This window comes from Lutra lutra, chromosome 4 (assembly GCF_902655055.1).
Source record: "Lutra lutra chromosome 4, mLutLut1.2, whole genome shotgun sequence".
NCBI lineage: Eukaryota > Metazoa > Chordata > Mammalia > Carnivora > Mustelidae > Lutra > Lutra lutra.
This window is the reverse complement of record NC_062281.1, coordinates 92,133,081-92,156,135: the sequence shown is the minus strand read 5'-3', so window position 1 is coordinate 92,156,135 and position 23,055 is coordinate 92,133,081. Positions and strand designations below refer to the sequence as shown.

The 23,055-nt window shown below is 37.8% G+C and overlaps 1 protein-coding gene across 1 annotated transcript in view; it reads left to right on the top strand.

Annotated features, from left to right (window-relative positions):
- Positions 1-23,055, top strand: part of LOC125097622 (Golgi pH regulator) — a 56,135-nt gene continuing 33,080 nt past the window's right edge. Inside the window, exons 1-7 of the mRNA XM_047725434.1 lie at positions 1-228; positions 8,750-8,809; positions 10,022-10,125; positions 14,190-14,296; positions 14,725-14,826; positions 21,559-21,679; positions 22,551-22,631. Coding sequence (XP_047581390.1) covers positions 187-228; positions 8,750-8,809; positions 10,022-10,125; positions 14,190-14,296; positions 14,725-14,826; positions 21,559-21,679; positions 22,551-22,631 — 617 coding nt within the window. The 5' untranslated portion in view covers positions 1-186. The remainder of the gene's footprint in view (positions 229-8,749; positions 8,810-10,021; positions 10,126-14,189; positions 14,297-14,724; positions 14,827-21,558; positions 21,680-22,550; positions 22,632-23,055) is intronic.

Here is a 23,055-nt window from a genome sequence, read left to right as displayed (position 1 = left end):
AGGGCGGGAAGCACTGGATAGAGGCGCGGATTGGCTGATTGGGGCGCAGCTTGATGGCGTCGGGCTGGCTAGTTGCGGTCCCCGCGGTGTCCCCCGGGCGAAGGCCGCCTTTGTGAAAGGGCCTGTAGCCCGAGCTTGCTGCGGTCACAGGGAGTGGAGAGTGGAGGCACGAGCCTTCCCTTCACCATGAGTTTCCTGATTGACTCCAGCATCATGATTACCTCTCAGGTGAGCTACTGCCTCCCACCCCGGGACCCCTCAGCCACTCTTCCGTGAATTGTCTTCTCGGAGTTTCAGTGGTGCTGGCTGGCCCAGAATCTCGCTGTCCTCGTCCTGCGTCTGGACCTGCCTCTTCGGTTCCCAGAGCTCGGGGAGAGTGTGGGATTTGCTGAGTCCGATTTCCTCAGCCCTCATAGTGGGAAGGTGTCCTGCGGCCGTCCGCTCCCCCACCCACCCTGTATCTCCCCTCTCTCTCGTCCACTTTTGGAGAGAATCACACGGCCTCAGCGCCGGCGCCGCGAGAAAAGAGCGGCCCCCAAATCCCCCGAAGCTTCTGGCCTGCGCCTCTCACCCATGGATCGGGGAAGAATGTGGTTCCGCTCGCGGAGTACGGAGCAGGCCAATGGGAGCTGGCTCCTGGGGACACGTGGGGACCTTGCTGGTTAGTTGTCAAATCCTGAATCCCCATTTGCAGGAATTTGCCATGGTCAGCTCAGAGACCTTAAAAGTACTTAAGGTTTGGTTTGTGCACCAATACCTCATCCTTTAATACTCTTTCTGCTTCGGATCTTTTTCTTAACCCTCCCTTTTTTACCCATTGGGCACCTTCATTAATTAACACAATCAGCAGGCTTTTATAGACCATTTTATAAAAACTCTGAGGGTACAAACCTAAATAAACACTAATTCCTTGTTCTGTACAAGTTATGTCTAGAAAGCCTCTTGCTTTTTTTAAATTTAAATCCAATTAATTAACATATAGGTATTAGTTTCAGAGTTTAGTGATTCATCAGTAGCATATAACACCCAACTGCTTATCTAAGGTGTCTTCCTTAATGCTGATTACTCAGTTACCTCCCCTCCAGCAACGTTGTTTATTTCGTTTAGTTAAGAGTCTCTTATGGTTTGTTTCCCTCTCTAATTTCGTCTTACTTTAGTTTTTCCTGCCCTTCCCCTATGATCCTCTGTTGTCTTTTTTAAATTCCACATATGAGTGAAATCATGTGATAATTGCCTTTCTCTGAATGACTTATTTTGCTTAGCATAATACCCTCTAGTTCCATCCAGGTCGTTGCAAATAACAAGATTTCATTTTTTTGGTGGCTGAGTAATATTCCTTTATATACATATAAAGGAATATATATTTATATATATTGCATATATATATATATATATATATATATATATATATATATACACACACACACAATATATATATATATCATATCTTCTTTACCCATTCATCTGTTGATGGATATCTGGGCTCTTTCCATAGTTTGGCTATTTGCAGACATTGCTGCTATGCACGGGTGCATGTGCCCTTCCGATTACTATGTTTGTATCCTTTAGGTAAATACCTAGTAGTGCCATTGCTGGACGATAGAGTGGAAGCCTCTTGCTTTTATCAGCTTTCATTCGTTCAGCTACTCTGTTTTCTTCATAGCATTTATCGTAGCTCTGATATTTATGTATTTATTTTTTGAGGTCCTCTTTTGTCCAAGTCTTATCCCCCTGCCTTTAAGTACAAGTACTAAACACAAGTATTGGCTAGCCAACTGTTATATTTGTAGAAGCTCAGACTATCTAATTATTAATTTTTACCTCCTCATTTCCCCAATAGTTTAGAGTATATTTCAAGTGGCAAATGACAGAAACAGTTCCTTTTGAGGGTTTAAATGAAACTAAATCTTTGATCCAGTTTCCATAGTCCTTCATCCTAATGCTTCTGTCTTTGAAACAGAGCGCTGTCCATGGCTCTTGAAAAACTTTAAATACAACATTTTAGAAAATATGAAACAAGGAACACTCTAATAAGATAACTTTTAAAATTTGCCATCCTTTATATCGTCTTCATAGTTGTTTTTATTGGCCATAATATTCAAATTTATTAACACAAAAATCTGGACACGTAATTCTCTTATTTTTCTAACTTTCTTAAGCTTTTCTAATTTTTCTAAGGCTAATTGCCCTTCATGACAATTCAGGTTTCAGCCCTACTACTGACTTAGGAAAAATGACAATATTTCAGTAGCTTTTTTTTTTTTTTTTTACTCAATTTTTTAAAAAAGAATGTGGGTGAGGAAATTGGCATTATATTGTAGCATCTTAAGATTTTTTTTTTTAAGATTTATTTATTTATTTGACAGACAGAAATCACAAGGAGGCAGAGAGGCAGGCAGAGAGAGAGGAGGAAGCAGGCTCCCCGCTGAGCAGAGAGCCCGATTTGGGGCTCAATCCCAGGATCCTGGGATCACAACCCGAGCCGAAGGCAGAGGCTTTAACCACTGAGCCACCCAGGCGCCCCAACATCTTAGATTTTTAACACAGACATAATAAGTTGAAGCCAGAAAGTGACTTTCATATCTTTTTATGTTATATAATACTTTAACTTTAACACATGAATTCACATGCAATATTAAATATTTAATGCTCTTTACAAGTGAGGAACTAAGACCCAAAGAATCATTTGTGTGGACTGTTCTCTGACCTTAATTTTTATGTAGCTCCTTCATCATTGTTTTGGTATCAGTAAGAATATCACTTTAGAGAGGTTTGTCTTGACTCCCTACCCCCATCACAGTAGCACCCATTCTAGCCACCTTCAATCCCATTTTCCTGTTTTATTTTCTTCTTAGCTTCTATCACTATTATTTGTGTCTGCTATTTGTAAACTTCATGAGGTCCAGGTTATTCTTTCTTTTCTCTGCCGTATTCCCCAGCATCTAAATCAGCTGCTGATACATGGAAGCCTAGTAAATATTAAGTAAATAGAGATGTAGTTATGTTAGAAACCCCTCTTCCTCATTTTTCCTGCTTTATATGAACTGAAAGGTTTAGTTTAAATAAAGTCTGTGGGGCACCTGCCTGGCTCAGTCTGTAGAGCATGCATCTCTTGATCTCAGGGTCATGAGTTTGAGCCCCATGCTAGCCATGGAGCCTACTTAAAGAAATAAAATTAACTAAATAAATATTTCAGACTATTTATTTTTCTTGAAATGGTCAGCTGTTTGTGCCATTCCCCTTGTAATTTCTCTGAATCTCTATCACTGTCCTCAAAGCCCCCCTTTCCCTCCTCATCTCTTAAAACTCTTAGCAGGTAACCTTGCCTCCTATATCAGTAAAAGTGAGGACAAAAGATATAATCTCCTTCTACGTCCTAGGTCTTAATCTAAGCCATTTTGTATGTCTACAACCATCCCAGCTGCCTTCCTCCCATGTCAGAAAATAAAGTGCTCCTTACCCCTTCTTAAGGTCATCCTCTCCACCTTTGGTCTTATCGCAGCTTCTTATAAAGTGATTAAAAGCACAAGTTTTGAAATCAGCTTATATACTTACATACAAACTTCAGATTTGATCCTGATTTTGACAATTACTATAAATGAATTAACTTCTATAAACCTCAGCTTTCTCTGAAGTGAGGATAATCACACATACTTCAGGTTTTTAGGATTTAATGAGATTACAGTGCTAAGTACTTAGAGTTCCTAGAATATAGTAAATGGTCAATAAATGTTAGTTGCTGCTAATCATAGTAAATTATTAACACTGTCGATTAGCTTTCCTTGTAAACACCTTTGCCCCAAGTATTTTTGCCACATAACTAACTGGTCTTAAGGCAATTTTATGTAAAATATAAACTCACCAAAAATAAAATGGGACATTGATTTAAAAGGACATAATGAAATGTAAAAAATGAATAACAAAATTAAAAAGACTTTATAGTGAAATACAAAATATTTGAATACATCCAAAATATGTAGTGTAGATTCCTTCTCACATGTGTTCACCTGCCCCTTACTCTACTACTTTCTTCCCCAAGGCCTATAAACTTTTTCTTTTCCCCACCTCCTTCTCTAGGCTACTATCTAATGTTTTCTCTTTTTCATACTTTTTAAACAATTTTTTATTTTGTTTTTTAATTGAAGTATAGTTGATACACAAAGTTACATTAGTTTGAGGTGTACCAAATAGTACTTGGTCATCCACCAGTCTTCTGAGTTACCCTGTGCTCACCACTAGTGTAGCTACCATCTGTCACCATACAATGCTATATTCTCTAGGTTGTATCTTTCCCTGTGATGTTCATTCCATAACTGGAAGCCTGTATCTCCCACTCCCCTTCACCCATTCTGCCCATCCCCCCACTCCCTCCTCTCTGGCAACCATAAGTTTTCTGCATTTACGGCGGGTCTATTTCTGCTTTGTGTTTGTTTGTTTTGTTTTTTTAGATTCCACATATAAATGAAACCATATGTTATTTGTCTTTCTCATCTGACTTAATTTCACTTAGCATAGTACCCCATAGGTCCGTCTATGTTCTTCAAATGTCAAGATATCATCCTTTTTTATGGCTGTATAATATTTCTGTGTGTGTGTGTGTGTGTGTGTGTGTACATGTGTACACAAACACCGTATCTTTCTCATCCTCATATGGATCCTTAGGTTACTTCTATACCTTGGCTTTTGCAAATATGCTGCAGTAAACACAAGGGTGCATATATCTTTGCCAATTAGTGTTTTTGTTTTTAATTTTTTGAGGAACCTCGATACTGTTTTCCACAGTAGCTATACCAGTTTGCATTCCCACCAGCATTGTGCAAGGGTTCCTTTTCCTCCACATCTTTGCCATCACTTGTTATTTCTTGTCTTTTTAATAGTAGCCATTCTTAAAGGTATAAGGTGATATCTCAATGTGATTTTTAATTTGCATTTCCCTGGTGATTAGTGATGTTGAGCATCTTTTCATGTGTCTTTTGGCCATCTTTATGTCTTCTTTGGAAAAATGTTCGTTCAGGTCTTCTGCTCATTTTCAATTGGAATTTTTGTCTTTTGGTTGTTGAGTTGAATAAATTCTTTGTACATTTTGGATATTAGCTATTGGATATATTATTTGCAAGTATCTGCTCCCATTAAGTAGGTTTTCTTTTTCCTTTGCTGTTCAAAAGCTTTTTTTGGTATGGTCCCAGTAGTTTTTGTTTTGTTTTAAGATTTTATTTATTTATTTTTAGAGAGAGAGGAAGCGAGAATAAGGGGCAAAGGGAGAGAGAAAGAATCTCAGGCTGACTCCATGCTGAGCACAGAGCCCAACACAGGGCTTGATCCTATGACCCTGAGATCATGACCTAAGCGGAAACCAAGATTCAGATACTCAACCAACTGAACCACCCAGGTGCCCCCCAGTTGTTTACTTTTGCTTTTGTTTCCCTTGCCTGAAGAGACCTATCTAGATAAATGTTGCTAAGGCCAATGTCAAAGAGATTACTGCCTGTATTTTCTTCTAGGGGTTTTATAGTCTCAGGTCTCCAATTTAAGTCTTTAATCCATTTGAATATATTTTTGTGTAGGGTGTAAGAAAGTGATCCAGTTTCATTCTTTTGCATATAGCTGTCCAGTTTTCCCAGTACCATTTATTGAAGAGACTGGCTTTTCCCCACTGTATATCCTTGCCTCCTGTGTCATAGATTAATTGGCCATGTAAACTAGAGTTTATTTCTGGGAAACCTATTCTGTTCCATTGTTCTATGTGTCTATTTTTGTATCAGTACCATACTGTTTAGATTACTACAGCTCTGTAGTGTATCTTGAAAACTGGGAGTGTGATACCTCTAGCTTTGTTCTTCTTTCTCAAGATTGCTTTGGCTATTCAGGGTCTTTTGTGATTCCGTACAGATTTTAGTATTGTTCTTGTTTTATGAAAAGTGCTGTCGGTATTTCTCAGTCTTGGCTCTCCCTAGGTTAATTTGTGTTTATTGTCTCTGTTGCCTTACCCTTTTCACCCTCAGCCCACCTGCAGTCTGTTTCCTGCCTCGATTTCAGTATTCACTGGTTTCCATAGGTTAGCATTGACTTCCAAGTTACCAGATCCTTTGAAAAATTTTCAGTCCTGGTTTTATTGCCCCCTGCTTCAATTAACATTCATTCAGACTATTTCCTTGGTTTCAGGATACCACCCTTTCCTGGGTCTATTCTCTGTCCACTCCTTCTCTGTCACCTTCCTGCTCTGTTCTTCCCATTCCTACCCTCCACTGTTTTCTTGCCATATTGGTTTTCTCACTGTACATACTATTTCTGGGTGATCTCACGTACTTCATACTTCAGTGGTTTCAACTCTAAGGTGTATCTGAGCTCTGCCTTCATAATCTCTTTTGTGTTGACCTGGATGGCCTCTAGGCACTTAGCACATCTTAAATTGAACTCTCTTAATCTCCCAGCCTCGTTTCCAGACCTTTTCTTTATCCAATATTCTTTGTATAAATTGGGTGGCCTCACTCTTCATCATGTATTCCAGACTAGTCAAGCTTGACTCCTCCCTGCTGATTTAACCTAAGTACTCAATCTTTTGTCTCCTCTCCAGCCACCAGTGTCTTAGTTCAGACCTTTAGCATCTATCATCTGGACAGCCACAGTAACCTCCTGTACGGTTTCTCTTTCTGCAGTGCATCTTCTACATGGCCACCATAGTCCATATAGAACAAACCTGGCTGTGTCTTTTCCCTACTAAAATATGACTCATCACCTACAGACTGCAAGCTCCTTAAAGTGGTCTTCAGGCCTCTGAGTTGGTCTCCTGCTCCTCCTCTCTAAGCCTCATTTTCAACCACTTCTCGAAATTTTAGCTTCCAGCAACACCAAACCATGTGTTGTATATACCCCTGTATATTCCCAGTATACTCCCAGATAGATATCATGCAGTTTCTTAGTTCTGTGCGTATACTCATGTTCTTTCCTACCTGCAAGAAAGCCAGGTCTTTCTACCCCCATCCCCTGTCTTTTACCTAACTACTGCTCTTTCATCCATGAAGAGAGTAGTTCTTTACTATTTTAGGGGTGGTAGAAACCTTTGAATGTGTGATAAATACCTTAGAGCCTCTCTCTAGAAAAATACATATAACCCTCAAATTTGCACATGATACAAGCTTCATGTGCAGTTAAAACCTCCTTCAACTAAGGTATTCCTAATACATCCTATCTTTCTACATACCTGTTTGATCTCCCTTTTCCCGTATTTTACATTATGTATATATTTCTATCATTGCATGCCCCTTGTGACATTATAATTATTTAGTGTCTCCACCACTACACTTCAAGTTCCTTGAGGGTGGTGACTATCTTACTCATCTTTGTATCCCCAGCACTTAGCACAGCACATATAAATTATCACCAAAAAATTGAGGTTGACTCTTCCTTAAGAACAAACCATCTTTCACCTTGGACCATTTACCTATTCAGCGAACATTAATGGAAAGCCTACCATGTGTCAGGCATCGTACAGGGTGCTGAGAATACAGATTAATATTCAAACACCCTTGTCCTCGCAGAGCTAACATCTAAGAAAGTGTGTTTAAATTAGACATTACAAAACTGTGTGGCAAATGCTTTGGAAATACAAGATCGAATAGAATTATATAAAAAGAGCAACACATCTTTGAGAGGTCAAAGGTGGCCTTCCAGAGGTAGTAATAATTAAGTTAAGACTTGTAGGGACTGGAGAGAAGTTCCTGTCAAAGGACAATGTGCATGGAAGTCTTTATAGGAAAGAAAGAGTATCGTGTCTAAAGAACCATAGGCAGTTCCGTATGGCTGAAAATACAAATTTGGTGCACATGAGGGACACAAGAGGCTAGAAGAGTCTTCTAAACCATGCTCAAGAGTTTATGTTTCCTCCTAAAGTTTGTGGGAGGCATTAAAGAATTTTATTCTTAACGTTCCTAACAGAAGAAAAGAAGAGTTATGGGGCACCTGGTTGGCAAAGTTGATAGAGCATCTGACTGTTGATCTCCAGGTGGTGAGTTCGAGCCTTACAAAGGGTGTAGAGATGACTTTAAAAATAAGACAAAACTGTTTAAAACAAAAAAGAGAAAAAGAGGAGCTGTGTCAGAGTGTGTGCGTGTGTGTATACAGAGAAGGTTCTCACCAGTTAAAAAAAAAAAAAAACAAACTTTTAGAACACCAAACAACGCTGTCATGTGCCTACCATCTGATGCCAGCTTGAACCAAAACTGATGAAGTGGGATCCTGCAATCTCTTGGCTTTACATTGTTAGGGAAACCATATTGTGGAGAAGCTAAGAAAGCTCCATGAAAGAAAATACATTAAAAAATCAGTTTTTCTACCACTTTCCTCTTTCCTTTTTTTTATTTTATTTTAACTCCTTTCCCATAAAGTTTTGTTTTTCTAAATACTTGCAAACAGGGATATAAGAGGCAGGTTTCACTGGCTCCTTTTTTGTTTGCAAGCTTCTCTAGCTAAAATGATAATCATAAATTGCAGGGAAAAAATATACTTTTATTTTTGCCTAACATAAACAATGTTCTAAAACATGGATGATTTCAAAAATTGACGAGCATTTTTTAACACCTTCTCCCAGTGTTGTGGGCTTTAATAAATAGATCTTATATAAGTGGATTTTGTGTTTAATCTTGGAAACAAGTTAATTGTCTGGTTAACAGAACTTTTATCTCAAAATAGTCTGTGTTGGGCATTTCTCAAAAGATTATGTATATTGACATTTGATCTCCTTCTCCTCCAGATACTTTTCTTTGGATTTGGGTGGCTTTTCTTCATGCGCCAACTGTTTAAGGACTACGAGGTAAGAAGAGTTCATTTTGGTTATACTGCTATTGTGTGAATCTAGATTGTTTTAAAATGGGCAAGAATGGTGGCTCAGTCCATTAAGCATCCGACTCTTGGTGTTGGCTCAGGTCGTGATCTTAGGGTCAGGAAATCAAGCCCCCTGTTGGGCTCTGTACTTAGCATGGAGGCGGCTTGAGATTCTGTTTCTCCCTCTCCTCTTGTGCAAGTGTGCTCTCTCTCTCTCTCTCTCTCTCTCAAATAAATCTTTAAAAATAAAAATGAAATGGACAAGAAAAATACCTCTGTCCAAAAAGGGTCATGTTCACTTCCAAGGTAGGAAGTTTTAGCCAAATGAGTACTATATAATTCTTAAATTGAAGACTATGATTAGTTGACTTAAAAAAATAAATAAATAAAAAATAAAGGCAGGCTCTGTGTAACCCAGGAGCAAAACTGACATGCCTTAGTAATATCAGTATAAAGAACAACAGCAGACAGTTATTTTTTTCAAGAGAATTTAATTTACAATGTCTTATAAATGTTCCCATTCATTTGGGTATCTGACCTTCAGTGTTAATAACCTAAGTCATCCTAAATTAATATAAAAATCTTAAGGTTGATCTGGTTCTTAAGCCAGAAGTTCATAGAAACACCAGCCTAGACTGGACATTTCCTAATTAATCCTTATTTAGTGATAAGCTCAATGGTTGTGGACTACTTTTAGGTCGTTTCTAGGATGTTCACCATTAAACCTTTCCAAGGAGTTTGGTTTGTGGTCTGAAAGAGCCCAGGATTCTAGAGAGTCTGCTCTGCTCAATATTTCAAGGCCTCCCAGGGGAGGTTCCAGAACTGGTCCAAGGTCTGAAGAGTGTTGAAGAAACCCTTTTAGCACTAACCTGTGTGTGTTTGTGTGTGTGTGTGTGTGTGTGTGTGTGTGATCTTTTTTAAATCAGAGCACATCAGGAATTCTAAGTGATGCTTCTCGCCCTGTCACTTCAGGCTGTGCTTTAAATTCTCCATCCACAAGAGGATGATGGTAATAGTGCCCTATGATTTAGAAATACTACCTACTTCCATCTATTTCTTTAGCTCCAAGCAAGTTGCTATTATAGCCCTGTTTCCAATGACTTGAGAATTTTTTCATTAAGTTTTCTGACTTGTGACCAGATTATTAATTCAATATTTCACGCAAGGAAATGACTTGTAGTCTCTATTTGACTTTTAATAGGTTCGTCAGTATGTGGTACAGGTGATCTTCTCTGTGACTTTCGCATTCTCTTGTACCATGTTTGAGCTCATCATCTTTGAAATCTTAAAAGTATTGAACAGCAGGTGAGTGAATACTAATCAGCCCTTCTCATGAAGAGAACTGTGTGATGAGATGGAAGACTTACCTGAATTTCACAGCTGAAAAAATCCATTGTGTGGTTAGTTTAGTTTCAGTCGCTATAAAAATCATAGCAAGTTTGGGTCCCAATCACCTAGTAACTGGTTTGACACCAATTGTGAAATAAGAGAAAAGAAAAAAAAAGTGACCTTTAGCTCTAATGAGAGCTAATTGAGAGGCCTAATTGAGAATGAAGCTGTGAGAACCTAGGTCCCAGGCTTCACACCAAAAGTTTTATTTTTCTCAGGCTGCTCTTTGAATCCTGCTAACGGCCCTTCATATTGTTGTGCTAATGAAAAAAATCTCTACCTGAAAAGATGAGAATTGCTCAGAGTTAGTTATGAATGGGCTTCTCTGAAGTCTGAACTCCAGCTTTCACTTAAGTTACCTTCGTTGATTTCACAGGTGTGGTCAAGTCTGATTGAACTTAGTCTTCTTTAAAGCATTTTTTAAAAAAGCAACTCCTATTCCCCTCCAAATAACAGGCCTGTTTTTTAGACAGCCTGTCCAAAATATTTCTTGCTTGTTAACTGCAAGCTTGAGTTCTTTTAGACCATTGTTTGTGTGTAGAGTACATCAGCTATTCTATGTTGACTTTTGTAATTTTTTATCCCTGTATGGAAAAATCTTTTAATAAAGTGGCATTTGACTCTGTAATCAGGAATCAGTGCTGAGCTAAGCTGTATAACTTGTTCCAGACTCCTGATACTTGAGACTTACAAAGAGATGGTGTTCTCAGATTCCTTTGAGAATCAGAGTTGATAATTAATGTCTCTTGATAAATCAAGAATTTATAGTATGATAAAAGAAGAATGTATCCTGACGCTTACTTTAACTAGTTCTTTAATAATCCAAACCTTTTTTGGATGAGCAGGATATAGATCCTATGACTGTCAAGAATAGACAAGTGTTCTTTTACTTACTAATTACAAATTATTAATCACAACCGGGAACTTCCACTGCTCTCTACCCAGAGGTCAGCAAGTCATTCTGTAAAGGGCCAGATAATAAACAATTTAGGCTTTGTAGATTATACGGTTTCCATCACAGTTTCTCAGCTGTGCTGTTGTAGAGCGAAAGCCAGCCAAAGGCGATGTATAAACAAATGGGTGTGGCTGTATTCCAATAAAATGTCACTTATAAAAGCAAGTGTCTAAATAAATGAATGAATGAATGAATGCAGGTGTCTGGCAAGCCATAGTTTGCCACCTTCTAAGTATGAAAAGAAAAGAGTATGCCTCAAATATTCTACAACCAAAATTGTTTTTGGTAGATGATGTCCCTGCCTTTTAACTCCTTTATAATTAATCCATAGAGTAAGACACATCACTCATTACTTTGATATTTCTTTCTTAAATAGTTAACCTTAAAGAATATAAGAAGTTGCATTACTAAAATCTGGTTGTTCTTTGGGTGCTTTTGTGGGGGTTGTGTTTGTATAGACTGAGACACATTCAGTTACACCTATTTCTTTTATGCTAACACTTGGCCCTACTACGTAACAGAAGTATGGGCCTTGATCATGTGTTATTTTGGTGCACTGACTTCATTCAGAATAGTTCTCAAAGAAGAATCTTGGTCCTAACAAAGAGTGAGGACACCTCTGAGCAGTTTGACACCTCTGAGCAGAAATGCTGTAGCCTCCTACTTAGATATATAATCTTGTTAGGACCCTTAATTTTCTCAAAAGAATGTCATTTACTTTCAGCTTAAAAAAAAAAAAGTTAAAATATGTGTTCATTTTTAATTGGCAATATGGGTCACACTTGTCATTTCAAACCCACTGCCTCCCAATATCTTTTAGAAATTCAGCTGAAATACTAAGTACAGTTGCCTAGAAAATGTGTAGCTTATTTGTTTCTCTAGATGCTCTAAAGTGGGTTAATCCAGAGAAATAAAAAGCTGTCAATAGATCTAGACTAAATGGTATTGGCTTTTTGTAGCAGAGCTTTTAATGAATAGCTCTTTGTTTAATGATGGCTTCCACCTGTATTGGGGGGAAACAGTAAAAAACCACCCTCTGAAACTCATCTTGATGTTTCTCTTTAAAGGATGTTGTTGAAGACCTTGTTAATTGCCTTCACATTTCTTCTTTAGGAAATCTTTGGAGTAATTTCATTATGGTCTTGGTATACTTCAGTAATAGTAAATCAGTAATAATTATACTTCCTTGAAGCAGTTGGTTTCCCATAACACTGTCATTTACTTAACTGATCAAATTTTCTATTTCACATCAACCATTAGAAACTTCAAGCTAAATTTTTGATCCATTAATATCATGTTTCTAGAGCTCTGTGGTGTGCATTTTCATAATACTCATCAGCCCTGGCCTTCTTTTATACCATCTTTTCCCTTGTTTTTCCTTTCTTTTCCTACTTTCTTACAGTTTATTTTATTATCCTATATTTTATATATCTTCATAAGGCACTTAACCACTTAACTTTTTGAAACAAGGCCCAAGTGTAAGTTTAAAATTAGCAAATACAAAAGACACGATCAAGAAAGTGAACAGATTCCCCAAGAATGGGAAAACATTTTTATAAATCACTTACCTGATAAGAGACATCTATCTAGTATATATGAAGAACTCTTACTAGTTCAACAATAAAAAGACAACACATTGAAAAATGGATAAAGGATCTAACTAGGAGTTCCTCCAAATAAGATACACGTATGCCAATAAGCATATGAAAAGATGCTCAGCATCATCAGTCTTTTGCAGGGAAATGGCAGTCAAAATCATGATGAGATACCACTTGACACCCATGAAGGTGGCTATAATCAAAGACAGTAACAAGTGTGAGCAAGGCAATGCAGAATTTGGAACCTTCCTATACTACTGGGGAGAATGTAAACTGGTGCAGCCACTGGGAAATAGCAACAGTCCTCGAAAAATTAAATAGTTATCATATGACCCAGCAATTCCACTCCTGGGTACATACCTAAAGAGAAATGAAACATGTTCACACAAAAGTTCATACCCAAGTGTTCATAGCATTGCTGTTTATAATAGCTTAAAAGAGAAACAATCCAAATGTCCAGCAACTAACGAATGGATAAATAAAATGTGGCATATCTATACAATTGAATGAATATTATTTAGCTATAAATAAGAATGAAGTGCCATGAAAACATTATGCTAAGTGGAAGAAGCCAGACTTAAGATGACGTGTATAGGCAAATCCATAGAGACAGAAAGTAGATTGGGGGTTTCCCAGGGCTGGGGCAGTGAGGAGAAAAGGAGAGAGAATGGGAACAGTTTCACTATGGAGTGATGAAAAATGTCCTAAAATGTATTGTGATGGTTGTACAACTTTATGAATATGCGAAAACCATTGAATTGTACACCTTAAATGGGTGGATTCTATCTCAATAAAATTGTTATTTAAAAAAAAAAGTCCACGGTCAGGGGGTGGACAAAATTGGTGAAGGGGAGGGGGAGATACCGGCTTCTAGCTATGGAATGCATTAGTCATGGGAATAAAAACCATAGCATCAAAAATAAAAGCCCTAAAAATATTTTAATCAATTCACAAAATACAGTTCATAAGCATACTAAAAGTAGTCATGCAGATCAAATGTTTATACTGAAGATGCAAAAGAAATATTTAAGTCTTTATAGCACATTACTATTTATAGCAATTACTATTGACATTTATTTTCTTTTAATTATGAGACTCCCAGTGATAAACGAAACAATAGTCATATTCTACCAGTAATAGTATATGTTGATATGTTATTATACACTGCCTATGAATATAACTAGAGCATTTCCATTCTCATTTAAATAAGTAAAATGTTTAGAAAGTTAGGATGTTTGTATATACTTTTCAGGACTCTATAATATATTCTTTAACCTCTATAAAGAAGCAGACAGTAACAGCCTACTTGACTAATTGGATGGGATATATTCAGTTTTGAGTTCAGAGTAAGAAATCTTTAAGACTAAAGAGAATGAAAGTTGCTGCCTTCTTCCCCTCCTAGTGATATTCTTTAATATTTATTTCAGTTCCCGTTATTTTCACTGGAAAATGAACCTGTGTGTAATCCTTCTGATCCTGGTTTTCATGGTGCCTTTTTACATTGGCTATTTCATTGTGAGCAACATCCGACTATGTGAGTATTTGTAAACGTGAATATTTTCCCTCTTGTGTCAGCACATAGATTGAGATGAGGATTTGTGGGGATTGAGGCTGTGGAGAGCTTCATTTCTACGTTACTTTCAGTAGCAACCGTTGTTTAGGGATGCCTCGCATGCAGCTTCTTAAGAAGTTTGGCGCAAAATCAATGTTGACTGATTAGATAATTTGTGCTGCTACAGCTGTATTTCTATTTCCACTATAGTATCTCCCTTAACCCACATCTTAATTTCAGCCAAATGCCTCTTACAGTGATTAGGATGCTTTCTCTAAAAACTTTTATTCTATCACTCATTTGTCAAGTGAACAAGCCAGCCAAATATTAGTATGATTCCATATCTGTAAGTAGAACAAGCTCTTTAACATAGATCTGTTTTACTTTACTGTCCTTCTCCTCTTTCCTAGTACATAAACAGCGTCTGCTCTTCTCCTGTCTCCTGTGGCTGACCTTCATGTACTTCTTCTGGAAACTGGGAGATCCATTTCCCATTCTCAGCCCAAAACATGGTGAGTATATATGTGGTGGGGAGAAGGAAAGAATTGTTTATCATTTCCTAATTTTAAAAAACAACTATTTTTAAACTTCTGATTGTGGGAAATATAGCAAATTATTTCTCTAAAAACAGTATGGTTTTATTTATTTATTTATTTTTTTAACAGTGTGGTTTTAAGCTGAATTTCCCTTCATCCTAGGAAATATCAAATACTGGCTTTGGAAACTACTTCTATGATTTTAGTGCAGGAGTTTTTGACCTTCAGTTAGTGAATGAAATTCCAAGAGAGTAAGGGGTGGGAAAAGTTGTCTTTATATTTAAAATTCCTGTTATTGTATGTGGAATTATCAGGAAATATTTGTATGTATATTTGGAGCTGAAGTATCCACAAGCTTTTATTAGACTCCCAAAGGGGTCAGTGACCCAAAAGATAAATGATCACTGCTCAAGTAATGATAAATACTGTCTTTAGGGAGTATATGTATTTTAGGAAAGAGCAATGACATAAAACATTCAAAATTAGTGGATAAAGAAAAGCTTTCTAGGTATCAGTGTCTCTCCTTACACAATAAAGTTCATTTTAAATACAAGAGCAGGAGCGCCTGGCTGGCTCAGTTGGTAGAGCATGCAACTCTTGATCTTGGGATCATGAGTTCGAGCCCCTTGCTGGGTGTAGAGTTTATGTAAATAAAACTTAGCGAAATCTTCACATACAAGAGGAGATCATAGAGCCATATTTTCTGTGCTAAAAACCATGAACAATAATCTGTGATCTAATAGTCCTTCCAGAACTACTTCAGAAATATATACATGAATATAGGTATAGATCTGTATGCCACCTGTAATGAACATATTGACACTTTGATACTGGAGGTTTAAAAAAAATACACATTTGTTCATTTCACTGTCCCGCTATGTCAGGATTCTTATAGCAGAAAACAATCTACTCTAACAAATTTAAAGCAGAAAGTGATTTATTTCAGGTTATCAGGGAGTTAATAGAATTTTTAGGAAAGCAAGATGTCAAACTTAAATGCTGCATAGTGAAGAGTAACATTCAACCATACAACAATAGTCACTGGAGAAAACCCCACTGAAGTTGTCACTACCACTGGGGACCTGTGACATCAGGGATCAGATAGTAGGAGTGCTGCAGTCCCAAATGCTGTCCACACTCCCATGTTATTCACTTCTGCCTCTGACGTCTCACATGGGCATTTGAATTTGATACAACGTAGGTACATTCAGAACCTTAGTTTCAAGGAAATCTGGGAAAGAATATTTGGCTTTCCAGATTCTGTAATACAAGAAGACATGCCTGAAAGGCTTTGGAATGAATGTTGAGTAAACCAGTGTCTAGAATCTACCATGAATCCATCTGTGTCTACTCCTTGCCTGTAGCAGGGATCTGGAGGAAAGAGGTTATAAGATTGTGCTGCAGGAGGATCAGAAAAAATGCACAGTTTTAAAAAGCATATACAGGGGTGCCTGGGTGGCTCTCAGTCAGTTAAGTGTCTGCCTTCAGCTCAGGTCATGATGTCAGGGTCCTGGGATCAAGTTTCTAGAGCTATTCTCAGTCAGGACATTCCTTCACATTTTGTTTTTCTAGAAAATACCTATTCTTGCAATATTTAACTCTTGTCCATTCTAGATTTTTCTGGCCATCATGAAGATACTAATTGCTCCCACCTCAGTGTACTTACATCACCTATAGCAATTTTAATTACTTGTTACCTTTTCTGACTTCCTCATTAACTCACAAGCTCCCTGAGGACCCTAGGGTCAAAAACTACGTCTTACTTATCTTTCTATCCCAGTGTCTAGAGTGGAACCTAGCACATAAATGTTTAATGCATGTTTATTGAATCAGTGAATAAAAAAAACAATCTTAGTCTCTCCAGGGTACTAGATGAGTTTAAGAATGTAACACTCTGGATAGGATTTTAGGATTTGCTAATATGATTTGCATGCACATGTCCATAATAGGGAAAGATTTGGAGTACAGAGGCCCTGACAATATACGCTCTCCTATAAACTATTTCAAGGAAGCCCTACAATATAGCCCTCCTATAAACTATTTCAAGGAAGCCCAAGAGGGAGAAATTTGTGATATCAGAAATGAGGGACAAGAATTATAAAAGGATCCCAAAGCTGCTTTCAGTAATAGCACAAGCTAACACACAGCCCAAAGACAAGACTCTGGTGTCTGTCTCCAGCTTTCTTCTTATGAGCAGTCAGTTCACACTACCTGTGTAGCCAGACCATGCCTGAGGGGAGATGAAGACTATCACATCTTTGGTATCTTCATCTTTTTTTCAAAATTCTGTAGAGATATCCTAAAGAAGACACTAGCGGGAAGAGCTAGGGAAATAGTTTCTGTTTTAGTTTTCCTTTGTGCTCCAGGAAATAAGCATTTTGGTTTTATGTCCAGTGTCTTCATTTGAATAAATGAAGTCATTCATTTGACTAAAAGAAATAAGTAGAAAGAACAGTTTAGGCAATGGATAAGAAGCAGCCAGGCTTACCCTGCCATCTTAGAGCTTTTCTAGGACTATCCCAACAACCAGTATGATTTATTACTGTAGAGACCACAAAAAGACTGCAGGACCCCATCCTTACCTATAATGAAAAGATGTCTGTGGAAGTACTCCTTGTGCAGTGCCTGAACCAAGGAAGATGAGAAGGCATTCCATACTGGGAAGGAGTAAAGGAGGCTAAGAAGGTTTATGAAGTGCACAAAAAAATAAATAATAAATAATAAATAAAAAGTGTATGAAACTAGAAAGAATCTGCGTGAGCAAATGGCAACAGTGAGATGGTTTTCCACATGCCACTTCATCCTCCTGACTTTACACTTATTAGCTAGAAAACAAGTAACAAATGACCTTAGCTTTATAGAAATGCTAAGATTACGTAGATTGTATCTTCAAAGTACTTTAGACCAGGAAAAGATATTTAATAAAGGGACACCACCTTAAAGGGAATAAAAGTAGAGGGGGCATTTTTCTAGTTTTTTATATTCAATAACCTACATTAATCCCTTGATTTTTTTTGTTACTGGATAATTTTATATCTATAGTCAATAAACATTTGCTGAACACCTTCCATGTGCCAGGCAGTAAGAAAATCAAAGGTCAGTAAGACATGATTCCTTCCTATAAAGAGGATGTAAAGAGGTATATGGGAAGTAGAGTCAACAGAATTTGGATAAGGATTTAGTCATTCATATAACATTCCACAAATATTTTTTGAATACCTAGTTTTATTTTAAGTGCTGGGGACACAACCATGAATGAAACAAACTTGGTTTCTGCCCTCCTGAAACTTACCCTCTGGCAGGGAGGACTGAACAGTAAATATATAAACAAATAATTGCCAGTTGTGATTATTATCAAGGAACAAACAGGTTGGGGTGCCTGGGTGGCTCAGCAGGTTAAATCCTCTGCCTTCGGCTCAGGTCATGATCTCAGGGTCCTGGGATCAAGCCCCCCATCGGGCTCTCTGCTCAGCGGGGAGCCTGCTTCCTCCTCTCTCTCTCTCTGCCTGCCTCTCTGCCTACTTGTGGTCTCTGTCAAATAAATAAATAAAAATCTTTAAAAAAAGAAAAAAGGAGCAAACAGGTTACTCTGGTAGACAACAATGTAGATAAGGATGTCAAGTTAGATGCCAGTTGTTAGAGTCAGCCTTTATGAGGAAGTATTTAAGCTGAGATTTAAAGGACGAGACCAAAGCTAGACCCAGCAAGAAGGCACAAGAGACATCATGTAAAGCCCTGAGGTTAAAAAAAAAAAAAAAAAACACTGGTACATTCAAGGGGGAGCAAGAGGCAGAATGGAGACTAGTGGTATAGACTTCTCTATTTTGGTGACTAGATAGTTGATGTCATTTTCTAGAAAAGGTAGTGCAGAAGAAGGAAGATAATTCAAACTTGGCATATGTTGAATTTGAGTTGCCTATGCACATCCAAGTGATATTCAGCAGGCAGTTGGATACAGAAGTTGGCAACTTAGGAGGAAGGTATGGATTTATTAGTCCTTATGGAAATAATTCCAAGAATCGAAAAAATTAGGCACCATCAGCTAAACACCATTGGACAAACCTGGGAAAATAGCCAAGATCACCCATGGAAAATGTATAGAGTGAAATGAAACAGGATCGGGCCCATTCTGAGCAGAGAAGACCCAAGATAATAACAACTAGAGAAGTTAAAGGGTAACTGAGAGAAATGGTATAAAAGCCAAGAAAGAAAAATAATTTTAAATAACAATGATTCAGTTGCCTGACTAGCTCAGTTAGTAGAGCATGACACTAAACAACAATGATTCATGTCATGAAAGATCAAATAAAGCATGGATTGGAAAATGTCATTGAATTTTACAACCAGAAGAAAATTCATGACCGTATTATAGTAATGGTGAAGAGCATAGGTTGTAGAGCTACACTGCTTGTTTTTGAATCTTAACTCTGCCACTAGCTGTGTGGCCTTGGCTAAGTTACTTACCCTCTCAGTGCTTCTGTTTCCGCATCTATAAAGTGAGGTTTTCCATAATACCTGCCTCATAGGGCTGTCATGAGGAGTAAATGAGTTAATACTGCTTCAAACAGTTCCTGGTACATAACAGGCGTTGATGAATGTTGCTCTACTATTGCCATTATGATTATTAGTGAAAGCAATTTTCTTCAGGTAGGAGAACGGAATGGAAGCCGAATGGCAGCCAGTTGAAGAATAAATGGAGGTGAAGAAGAGGTGATAGTAAGTGTGAGTTCCTTTCAAAAAGTTTGGCTTTTATAGGGGAAATAGAGGATTGGCGACTAGAGATAAACTCAAGGCTAAAGACACACTTTCTTAGGAAGGAGACTTGAAACTGAAGGAAAAGAACCAGCCAGGAAGGAAATATTGAAGATAGAGAGGACAGGTGATGGAACAAGATTCTGGAGGCAGTAGAAAGGAAATAAGATCAAAGCACAGGTAGAGAAGTCTTAGGTTTCCACACTGTCTTGTTTGAGGGGGACAAGTTGGGAGGATGATTGCAGATGTGAATATAGTAGAAGGAAGTATATATCTAATAACTTCTATAATAGGGGCATTAGCTACTGAGAACAAGGATTGTGAAAATGAATTCAAGATTTTCTGCTGGATGGGAGTGGTGCAACACCTGGTGGCTCAGGCAGATACATGTCTGACTCTTGGTTTCAGCTCAGGTCATGAGCTCAGTGAGATCCTGTGAGATCAAGTCCAGTATCAGGCTCTGCACTCAGTGGAGTCTGCTTGAGGTTCTGTCTCCCCCTCTCCCTCTGCCCCTCCCCACCATGTGCTTGTGCACGCTCTCTCTCTCTCTCTCTCTAAAATAAAAAAATTTTTTAATTTAATTTATTTATTTGAGAGAGAGAGAGAACAGAGGGAGGAGAAAAGACTCCCCTCTGAGCAGGGAACCGACATGGGACTGGATCCAGTACCCCGAGATCACGACCTGAGCTGTAGGCAGATGCCTAACTGAGTCACCAAGGCACCCCTAAAATAATTTCTTTTCTTTTTTTTTTTTTTTAAGATTTAGTCTGCTGAGGGAATTGGGAAGAAATGGCTGACCAAGGACAGGAGAAGAATTCCTCAGTAGTGTTATAAGCTCTATTAAGACTAGAGACCATAAATCTGTAATGGCTCCAATATCACAATGCACTCTAGCTGTTTTAGCAGCTCAGTCATGGGCACAGGGAAGATGGAGTGTTAGATTGATCCAAGATAGGGAGTTTTCAGGATCAGCGCTGAAGAAAGACAGTCAGGACAGTGTCCTAATGAGAGAAGTTGAAGCAAGCAAGCTTGGAGCTTAGACTCTGTGAAGAAGGAAATGGAAGGTAGGAAAAAGCAGAAGATTATAGAGACCAGAGGTCACAAAGAGCTCTAAAATGGTGTAGTGGAAGCACAGGAGCAGGAGGACCAGAATATTAGAATTTCGGTTTCAAAGCAACAAAATTCCTGAATGGCAGCTCTGGTGTTAGGCCAGAGTGAATAATGCTGAAGTGGATTCCATCCTTGAAACAGGAAGGGAAAACAAAACTAGTTTTGTTCTGTGATTCCAAGCTTCCTGGCTTATTCTTCAGCATTGCTTTCTCTCATTTATCCCAAATATCCATGGCATTTATTTTAACTACTAATTGTCAGCATTCTCAAATAATCAGAAACAATTGATAATTAGAATACAACTGATAATCTAAAACTCACGTATCTGCCTTTAAGATACTCATGTATAAACTCAGCTCATCTGTGAGATACCTTATGTGTTTATGGACAAAAATGAGTAAGACATAAGCTTATAAGACTTAAGAGCTTATTATGACCTAAGGGGGAAGTGTGTATCTTGATGGTAAGTATAGTGGAAAGTGTTACCTGGTATTTCTACTTTTCCAGCAGATTTACTTTCCTAACATTATTTTGCAAAGCTTTTACTACTAAAAGTGCTTTGCTAGAGTTCACACTACCTTAAGTCAAAAAGTATTATCTGCAAATATTATTTTAGCATTATCATCGCCCAGCAATAGAGATGATTCTGGAAGCATATGAGATAGGAGGAAAATCCGTAGACTTTTATATAGTTATTATGGAAGATCTACATATAGATAATTGAATTTTTAAATTTAATATTGATAATTAAAATTTTGCTTATTTAAGTTGTATGTAATGGTTGAGGTTTTCTGTCATTTTTCCCCTTGCAGTGCCATTTTATCTTTATCACTTTGATGTTTTTAGGGATTTTGTCCATAGAACAGCTCATCAGCCGGGTAGGTGTGATTGGTGTGACTCTCATGGCTCTTCTTTCTGGATTTGGTGCTGTCAACTGCCCGTACACGTACATGTCCTATTTCCTCAGGTAAGAAAGAACTTTGTCTCTTTTTTTTTTTCCTATTACTTCATGAATACATATGTCCTAGCATGCCATCATCATTAATACTTAAATATGAGATCTGTGACACTGCTTTTTTAATTCTTCCTTCTGTCTTTAAAGACATTGTCCTAGGAATCTCTCCAAATAAATAATCTTATCACTTATATTATTTGCCCTTTGTTTGTCCTACATTCACTTATTTTTAAAATGGTTATTTTGGGGCACCTGAGTAACTCGGTTGAGTGTTCCACTCTTAATTTCAGCTCAGGTCATGATCTTGGGGTTGTGAGACTGAGATTGAGCCCCACATTGGGCTCTGCACTCAGCAGAGAGTCTGCTTGAGATCCCCTCTCTCCCTCTCCCTCTCCTTTTACCCCCATTCATAGGCATACACTCACTCTCTCTCTCTAAAATAAATAAATCTTTTTAAAAAAAATGGTGATTTCAGTCAGATTCTCCTTACTTCCTCTTACGCTTTTTAAAGGCACATGTCTCATGCAATGTAAGCTAATCCCCACTTCAGTAAATCAGTTCCTCCTAGAAGTAGAATGGTAGAAGGCAATGCCAAGTTGTAAGAGTGCTTACATGTGCATCATAAATGTCATTGGCTCAAAGCTAAGAAAGACTGTAAGAGAGCCAGTTACCTTCCACTGCCCTGAGACTGCAAAACTTTTAGCTATAAAAAAAATGACAGCAAAAGCATTTTTGCTTTTTATAGTCATTTTAGTATTCTCTAGAAAAAGGTCCTTGAATTACTGGGTAACAACTAAGGTTATGTGTTTCTCCAGCTGTCTTGTATTTATTATGCCCAAGGATGGGATCCCCAAACATTGCTAACAGTTTGTGCCTATTATAGAAATGTGACTGATGCAGATATTCTAGCCCTGGAACGGCGACTGCTCCAAACCATGGATATGATCATCAGCAAAAAGAAAAGGTAAGATATCAGCACATTAAAAAACTTGTACTCCTAGAATTTCTCGACAAGAAATGTGACTATGAATTGGGGCTAACAGGGAATTTCATCTTACTTATTGTTGTAATAAATTAAGGTACTATCAAAGACTTAGTGTCTAGTCTTACATGAAAGAAATTTTCAAATTCCACATATTTCCTGACTTTAGATAAATTCTCCTGAGATTAGCTATTAATATAATGTTTACATTTGAAGGTATTCTGCGTTGGATGCTCTAAAAGTCTATTGCCCTAAATTTTTATAAACTTCTGCGTGCCTGATTTCAATCTTTTCAACTTCCTTTTCTCCAACACTTTGAAAAATCCTTCAAGTCTGCTAGCTATTGTCATTTTATCATTTAAGAAGCACTTTCACAATGTATGCTCCTAAAGTGGCATTTCTAGAA